General features: G+C 33.2%; 1 protein-coding gene across 1 annotated transcript; it reads left to right on the forward strand.

The window, feature by feature from the left end:
* The first annotated feature begins 1,744 nt into the window (after window positions 1–1,744).
* On the forward strand, window positions 1,745–3,291 carry LOC107956991 (30S ribosomal protein S21, chloroplastic). The gene is made up of 2 exons (XM_016892415.2): window positions 1,745–2,281; window positions 3,021–3,291. Exons 1-2 carry the CDS (start codon window positions 1,869–1,871, stop codon window positions 3,130–3,132), a joined length of 525 nt encoding a protein of 174 aa, XP_016747904.1. The 5' UTR covers window positions 1,745–1,868; the 3' UTR covers window positions 3,133–3,291.
* Window positions 3,292–9,146: the final 5,855 nt, after the last annotated feature.

Here is a 9,146-nt window from a genome sequence, read left to right on the forward strand (position 1 = left end):
TATAATATGAGAAAACGTTAACAAAATATAAAAAAATAGAAATTGTTTTGTAAAAAGATTATAAAATATAGTATAGCCTTTAATCTTATGGTGTTAGTTAAAATATGAAAGAATGTCACATTGTCTACGAACAAGCTGTAAACTTATTCATGAATCTATATATACACATATCTTACATCCCACATTACTTAAGAAAACAAGGGAAATGAGACTTTGATTCTATATAAATATATGTTTTGCAAGTTTTATTTCCACATTAATTGGTGGTACACAAAAAAAAATGGTGAGGCCGCTTTGGGTCTTAATAAAGTCTTATTCTCGTAAATTTACAAAAAATTGGTCTATTTTTGTAATATTTTTAAAAAATGACCTTTTCTAAAATTTTCAGGCAAAAGCATGTCCATGTCAACATGATTTTACCTAACACAAGGAAAAAAGCCCTGACATGAAAGCCTTTTTTTGGGGGTCATCCCTTGAAAACCCATCCATGTCAATGTATTTTTTTATTTTCAATCCGTACCCGTAATTATTTTTAGTAATGGCTTATTTCCGTAAATAATTTTAAAAATAGACCTTTATTCGTACATACCCCTAAAAAAAAGCTAACCATAATTCTAACCTCAATAATATAATATAGAGATTAAATAATTATTTTGACCATGTGTAAAAACAATGATACTTATTTAATTAACAATGCCTTTAAAATATAATGAAAACAACATTTATAAAAATACAATAACACAATTTAAAAATATTAGCATAGTAATAAATATAAATAACTTAATTAATATTATAAAATATCAAAAGTGTCCTTAATATATTCTTGAAATATCAAAATATATCTATTTACTTCAGTAACTCTAAAAACAGTTGAATACATATATATAATAGATACATATACATTAAATAAAAAAATTATAATAATAAAATTTATAATTTATAAGTAAATTAATTATTTTTTTTAGAAAATACATGAATTTCCGTTATTAAGTTCTAATGCTTAAAATATCCCTAATCAACATAAAATATCTCTATTATTTTTTTATATTATTTAAAATACCCTTATTAATTATTTATACTACTTAAAATACCTCTATTAATTCTTAAACACTCATTAAGAGTTAATTTTATAATATATATATATATATATATAAGTTATTAGCTATTTTCATTGTTTCCAAATAATCATAGGTAATATCAACTTGGATATATATATATACACGAAGATATTTGAATTTGACAATTTATATTAATTTAGTATTTAATTTTTTTATTTAATTGATACTTAAACTTTGAAATCATAAGTTAACTTGACACTTTTTTAAGTATTTGATTAATACTATTAAAATATGTGACGTGACACTGACATTCAATAGCATAATGGCACATGACAATTTCACATTTCGACAAGTGAAAAAAATAAAAAATTATAATTTTTTATAAAATTTAAACATTTTATTTTATTTTACCATGTATCAAAATATAAGGCTTACATGTGTGCTCGTGCTATTTGTCATCAATGTAGCGTCGACATATTTTAACAATTAGTAAAGTACCTAAAAGAAGCATCAAGTTAATTTACGGTTTCTAAATTTAAGTTCCAATTAGGCAAAAAAAATTTAAGTTCCCTCTCCCTAATTTTTTAGACTCGAAAAAGGCTAAAGGCCCAAAATCTTTTAGAACCCAATAAAATTTAAGACCCAAAGTTGGCCTAAACTTTTAAGAGTCAATCAAGGCCGAGTCAGCTTATCCTCAAATAGTACATAAAGGGATAGTGTCCATGTGAGAAAGGAAAGTCAGAAAACATCCACAAACTGAAAAACTCAAAGCCAGGCTGAGCCTATCAATCTACACCACAGGCCACAACAATGGCTACTTCACTCTCACTCTCAAACTTCTTCTCCTTCCTTTTACCTCCTAATCCTTCTCCACCCAAAGCCCCACCGGCTCTCAACAGTCTTTCACTCTCTTCCCAAAAACCCAAAAATGCTCCTCTCTCATGGTCAGCTCCAGAGGATCAATCTTCTTCTTTATCCACTGAATTGTCATCAGTTATATGCCCTTCTCTTGCAAATGCCAATACCCTTTTCTTCAAATCGGCTTACAATATCCAGGTTATTGTGGATGACAATGAACCTGAAGAAAGACTGCTTAACAGGTTCAGAAGAGAGGTCATGAAAGCTGGTGTTATTCAAGAGTGTAAGAGGAGGAGGTTCTTTGAGAATAAGCAAGATGAGAAGAAGCGTAAGTCACGCGAGGCTGCTAAGCGTAATCGTAGAAGGTAAAATTTTGGCCTTTCCTTTGTTTTTGTAAACTGTGTAAAGATAATGAAGAAAAAGAAAGGAACTTTGGATGCTATGCAATGTATGTCATATGCTTAGGCTCTTTTGTTTGACTTTTTTTTTTAGTAATTTAGCATTGGAATTTTTGGGTTTTAATTGGGGTGGAAAGAAAGATAAGGGCTGAAGAATTCATATGAGATTAGACAGTTTTGGTTCCCTGGTGGAGCTTGGAGGATATGAAGGGGAAAATTAGAAAATTATTGTTGGGTATTTGTTTCTTAGCGATGAAAATTGAAGCCTATGCAGTTTCCTTGTGATTGATTTACCAATGCAATGTGTCAAGGCCTAGCTGGTTTTGTTTTCCTTTGCGCATAGTGTTCAGTTGAGCTGTTATCCCCAGCATTTGATTTCTAAATATGGTTTGAGGAGACAACTTCAGTATATTGAACCAAGGCTTTCAAATTTGAGCTTGTAGAGTAGTGTTTAAGAAGGGTATATTCTATGTAGTTTCTGATCTTAGTTGAACATGTAACATATTTGGTGTAGTTTTATTTGTTTCTTCTACATTTACATCCTCCATGAACTAGTTAGGCCTTGCCTTTTTCTGTTTGAGTTCATGGTCAATTTCCAACCCTTTTATCTTAGCTCTCAATGAGCATATTCTGTTTTGTGGTTATATTATCTCTGGTTGATAATAATTAGTGATGATTATGTCTTCTCTGATGCATATGTGATCAGGCGTCCCCAAGCAAGATTTTCACAACCAAACAAGCAGGAAGTATCTACAAAGAAGGGGGATGAGGATGACGAAGATAACTGGGACATGCCAAATGAAGCCCTTCCCTATTGATCGCATTTTGCCATGCCTTTTATTTACTTATCTTCTTCGCCTTTGAGCTCTGGCAGTTTTGTCTGTCCATTGTAAGTTGAATTAGGATGAATTCTGCCACTTGAATTGCGCTATGCTTTTCTTTTTACATAAATGAAGTCAAGATTTTCATTCCTTAAATTGATCTGAAATCTTCCTTGCATTACCATGTTTTTGTTGGACCTATTGGAAGGTAACCCGTTTTGAACAGGTGGAAGTTTGTGTTTGTCTATGTTTTCTCTTTTCTTTTTTCCAATCCCGACTTTGAGTTGCAAAGGAGACAACTGTTCTTATTCTTGGTCATGGGAATGTCTTGTGTTCCCACGTAATGAGAGAAATATATCGGAGCTTGCTGGCTGGTGTCGTGTCAATTTAAGTTGGTTTGGAATTTGAGTGGGACAGAGTCTGAAATCATGTGATTTAAAGCCTTATTGTTGAATCTCTAGGAGTGTTTCGGAGCTAACGTAATCGAATTCTGTTACTAAGGTGCTTATGGAGATACTGTAATTGATGGTTTCTTGGATTGTTTTCAACAATATAGTATATGCTTTTGGATTTATCCTTGAGTGTTTGCTAAATAAGTTTGTGATTACATGTTACATGCAAGCCATTGAGGGACTCAGGTCCATTAGAGGCAATAAGCCAGTGCTCTTCAGAAATCTCAGATGAAACGCCAAGTTACAAAAATAGCAGTTTTAGAGGCTGAAAGATAAGTCTTGGAAAGATGGCATCAAACAGCAGAAAGAGAGAGTATTTAAGTCCTGGATTCTTTGTTCAGTTTATCGGAAATCGATCGTTTTGCTGAATCTCTTCCTCTATTTACACGAACAAGCAATGCAAAACTTTTTGCAGAAACAAAGAATTAATCAAAATGGTCAAACTCTCAAAGTTCAACCAGAGGTACATGTACTGTTCCATTAGTGCCAGTAAGCAAAAGTGGCAAAACATTCTTTTCGACAACTTATAATGATTGGGCATCTAGGCAACCTTTTCAACATTTCCTTTGCTGCTTAGGTTATGAAATGTTACTTTCCTGGTACAAAAGTTGAGATATAAAGTAAGAGATGCTGCATCTTTCTAAGTTTAATAAATGAATCAACTGAGTCAGGATATAAAACCCGATTTTAGTGAATCATTTCATCCGCTTTGACTCTTTTAACTCCAAAACCCTTCATTATCACAAACAATCCAAATGTTTTGGTTCCTAAAATCAAAGACAACTTTAAAATTATTTGATCAGTTTAAAAAGTCTAGTTACTGATTGAGTCTTAATTCGATTGGCATCAACATTGTTGTTAGTATAAGAGGACGTAGGTTCGAGTGCGCTGAAGTACATTATCCTCCTATTTAAGGGTAGTTCTAGACATTTTATAAAAAGAAGAAGATATAATAAGAACTTATAATGAAATTAATATTAAAATATATATATATAGTAGATTTGGTGGGTGATTCATAAGTTACACATAATTATATGGAGGAAAAACAAGTATGAAGTTCTCAACCAAATTGTATATTAATCCCTTGTAGGAAAACAGATCAAATAGAATATATATATATGTTAGACTTTAGACTATGAACATGGGCCAACTATCTGTCTTGATTCATTTCTTTGAATATTATATTATTAACTATTCAAAAGAAATTTACATTGCGTTTAGCTTTCGCTAAAGTTTATTTAGGCCCTATGTGTTTTTATTATATTCCAAGAATATGCTACTTTATGCGTAAAAAAAATTTACAAAATGATTTTTTTGAAAAATAAAATAATTTATTTAAATGTATAAAATTTATAAACACTTTTTTTTTGTGAATAAAAGAAGTGTTACAAAAAAACTAGAAAGAAAACTAAAGGAAAAGCTACATATAACTGTAATCTTCCCTCTTTATCAAAAGCCAACTTAGTAATTTGATCAGCTTCCATATTATTTTCTCTAAGAACATAACCAATGGCCCATTTAGCCTCCTTCCTTAAAAGTTGAAAAATGGGCCTTATTAAATTAGAATTTGTCCCCTTCAAAAAGGACTCCTTAATGCTCCCAATGACTTCCATGTTGTCACTCTATATCAGAATTCTGTCATGACATCTTTTTTGCGCCGAAGTCACACCATCAAGAATGCCTCACACTTCAGCTTCAAAAATAGAACAAATTCATATTCTGCGATTAAAACCAAAGACCCAATCTCTGTTCTGGTCTCTCAAAACTCCATTTGTAAAGGCGAAATTTGTGTTAATTTTAATAGCTTCATCAGTCTTAATGCGAATGCACTTGTCTGTTCCCACAAAGTCCTCACTCGATGCATGACTACCAAACCTCCCTCCCTTTTGAGTAAAATTGTATTATTGAACCCAAATGTAAGTGCATTTAACAACCTCCTCTATATTCCACTGCATTTCTTGGAAAGTGACTATATTACAGTTCGTCCAAATTCACCAAGCAAGAAGTCTAAAGAAGCACGACCAATTAACTTTCCCCCAAGCGATATTAATATGATTCTCCAAATTAAACTCAAGCCATTCCTATAAATTACCTGAAAAGAAACCAGTTAGTTTATTAGAGGGAATGATTCGAAACCATACCTTTTTCGCTATGTCGCAATCTCTAATAGCGTGAAGCACATCTTCATATCCATGACCACAAACTGAGCATCTTACATCATTACTCACACCACGCCTTGAGTAAGCAATCTTTGTTTGAAAACCAACCAAAGGAAAACCTGGACTCTTTGAGGCGCCTCAACCTTCCAAGGTAATTTCCAAGCTTCTTCTATAGAATTCCACAAACTTTCCTTAACCTTACGATAAGCGATTTTAATAGAAAAATAACCAGATGAAGTTCCCGTCCAGGCAATTTTATTTGGACCTGCTAAAGGATGCGGAGGCAGAATGCTAGAGATACGTCCAATTAAATCTTCCGGCAACCATACATGAAAGAGATCAAGATTCTAACATCCCATTTAGTAATCATCTTTTTAATACAACAGTCCGTAGCAAAGCGAGTATTAGTTGAGATTAAATTCACCAAGGGCCCAATCTCTGTAATCCAACTATTTTCCCAACATCTAACTGTGTAACCATTTACCATAGACCAAAAAATGTTTTCTCTAAGCAGGGGCCATATCTTAGAAAGATCGCTCTATAGAAAAGAGTCATTTCTATGATGGAATACCTTTCTGAACAACATACTTTGCTAGCAAAACCCGCACCCATAAAGCTTCTAGATTCGTTAGAATATAAAATCCCAACTTCAAAAAAAAGAGGTATTTTGATCTTTCAGCTGACAAATCTCAAGCCCACCGGAAGCCTTAGGTTGACAAACTAAGCTCCAATTAACAAGGGTAATTTTTTACTCCCTCCAGATGATCCCCATATAAATTGTCTAACAATGCTCTCAATCTCATCATAAACTTCTTGCAGGATCCTTAAAAGTTGCATAAAATAGATAGGAATAAAGAGCAGAAACAATTGAGCTAGCGTAACTCTACCAGCTAGAGATAATTACCTTGCATTCCATCTATGTAGCCTCGACTTGACTTTTTCCACTATGAATTTTAGAGAACTGATAGTAACCCTATCATGAAATAGAAGAACACCCAAATACAAACCAAATTTATGAACTTTATGGAAACCAAGCGTATCACAAAGATGCCACGCCAGATTATCACTCACTCTTTTGGAGAAGAAAATGTTCAATTTTTTAGCATTCACCCGATGTCCAGAATAGCCACAGAAGTTATCCAGCAATTCCTTTATTAGCATAGCCTGTTTAACATCAGCTTTCCCAGAGATAACAAGATCGTCAACAAAAAATAAATGAGAAAAATTAGGACCATCCCTAGACAAACGAATGAGAGACCAAATGCCTGAATTTATAGAAGAACTGATGTTTTGCCCCAACCAGTCCATACAAAAAATAAAAAGATAAGGGAAGAGAGGACACCCCTGTCTTATACTTCTAACTAGACTAAACTTTTGAGTAGGAACCCTAATAAGCCATAAAAGTAACATGTTTTTAATCCCATTCTTGATGCATTTTTGGATGATTTATTATATGAATTAGTGAATTTGATACTCCTAATTTTTTAAATTCATGTTTCTATACTTAGGTGAGCATAGGGGAGTGAAATGAGCTAAAAACGAGCCAAAAGCGGGAAAAAAGAGCTATTTCTAGGATCCACACAGCCTGGGCATTTCCACACGGGCTGGCCACACGCCCATGTGAGTCACACGGGCTGGCCACATGCCCATGTGCTAGTCCGTGTCGATTTTGTACCCTGCTTCCCTGTTACGCGGAAAAACCCAATTTTTAGGGTTTCTGAGCATTCTAAAGTCTATAAATAGACACTAGAAGAGGACCTAAAGGGACACACATGGTAGAAAGCAGAAATTACTCGAAGGAAGCCGTTGGAATTATCTCGGAAGCAGATCCACTTCAAGATTGAAAATCTCCATTCAAATTTCTCTCGAAGTTTATTTGGGTTTTTTATGTCTTGTTGTTTTTCTAAATTTGAGATTTTTTCCTTTTACATCATGAACTAAACTTCCTAAATACCTAGGGAAGATGAAACCTATGACGAATCTTATTATTTAATTTTCTGAATTACATGATAAATACTTGTTCTTGTTCTTAATAATGTGTTATTAATTCTTGCCTTAATATTTTCAGGATATTAAGTCAAGTTTGATGTGCTTATTTAGTGGAGCAAAAGTCCCTGTTTAAGAGTACATCTAGCATAATTAAGCGGAGTTGATTGCAATCCTAGAAATAGGACTATATAAATCTGTCGAATTAGAATCAAATCTAATAAGGGAATCTATAGATCGAGTTAATGCGATAATAGGGGTTTTAATTAGAAAGAGATCTCAATTAATCAACCTAGAGTTAGTTGTTCTTAGTCTTGAAAGAGATATTAACATAATTTAGGGATTTCTACAGATCAAGACAAATGCATAAATCATTTAATTTAGAGTCAGAATAATAAGTGAAGTCTAGGTGGATTCTTCCTTGGCTATTGTCTTTATCATTGGTTTATTCGATTATTTCCTTCACTCTCTGTCGTGTTCATTAGTTAATTAGTTTAGTTAATTTTAGATTAAAAAAATCCCTTTTATTTTAGGCTAAATAATTGAAAGATAACTGTACTAGTACTTTTAGTCCTTGTGGATACGATATTCTAAACTCACCATAGCTATACTACCATTCGATAGGTGTGCTTGCCTTAGTCGTGATCGTAGTCTAGTTTAGTGATTCATAAAACGATCATCAAGTTTTTAGTGCCATTTTCGGGGACTAAGATATTAGGAACGCTTGATTTTTATTAATTTAGCCATTTTTTTATTTTTATTACATTTTATTTTAAATTTAATTTTTGTTTACTAACTTTTCTTTTGTTTGCTCCAGGCAGGTTCTTGTAGTTTATGACTAGAAGAAACCCGTCAAGACCTCTACTTTTTTTATAGTGAAATTAAAAACACAGCTCGCAAAAATCATAGAGAAAAAAGGTGGAGTCTACAGTATATAGAGGAAGGGCAAGAGGACGATACTAATATTACCGAGGAGATGACTGAAAATCAGAATAACCAGCTACCTCCTGTGGTTGCCGCAATTCCTGTAAATCAGAATCCTACTCCTCATACTATGTACGATTATGCTAAGCCGACTCTCACTGGGGTTGAATCGAGTATTGTTAAACCTGCCATTGCTGCAAATAATTTTGAATTGAAACCTAACATTATTTAAATGATTCAACAGTTTGTTCAGTTTGCTGGTTTGCATGATGAAGACCCAAATACTCATTTGGCCAATTTCTTAGAGTTTTGTGATACTTTCAATATAAATGGCGTTTCTGACGACGCAATTCGCTTACGATTATTCCCCTTCTCGTTGAGAAATAAGGCTAAGTAGTGGTTGAACTCCTTGCCACGGGGGTCCATCACTACTTGGGATCAAATGGCCGAGAAGTTTTTATTGAAATATTTCCCACCATTTAAGACAGCT

The sequence above is a fragment of the Gossypium hirsutum genome, chromosome A05 (assembly GCF_007990345.1).
Source record: "Gossypium hirsutum isolate 1008001.06 chromosome A05, Gossypium_hirsutum_v2.1, whole genome shotgun sequence".
Classification (NCBI taxonomy): Eukaryota; Viridiplantae; Streptophyta; class Magnoliopsida; order Malvales; family Malvaceae; genus Gossypium; species Gossypium hirsutum.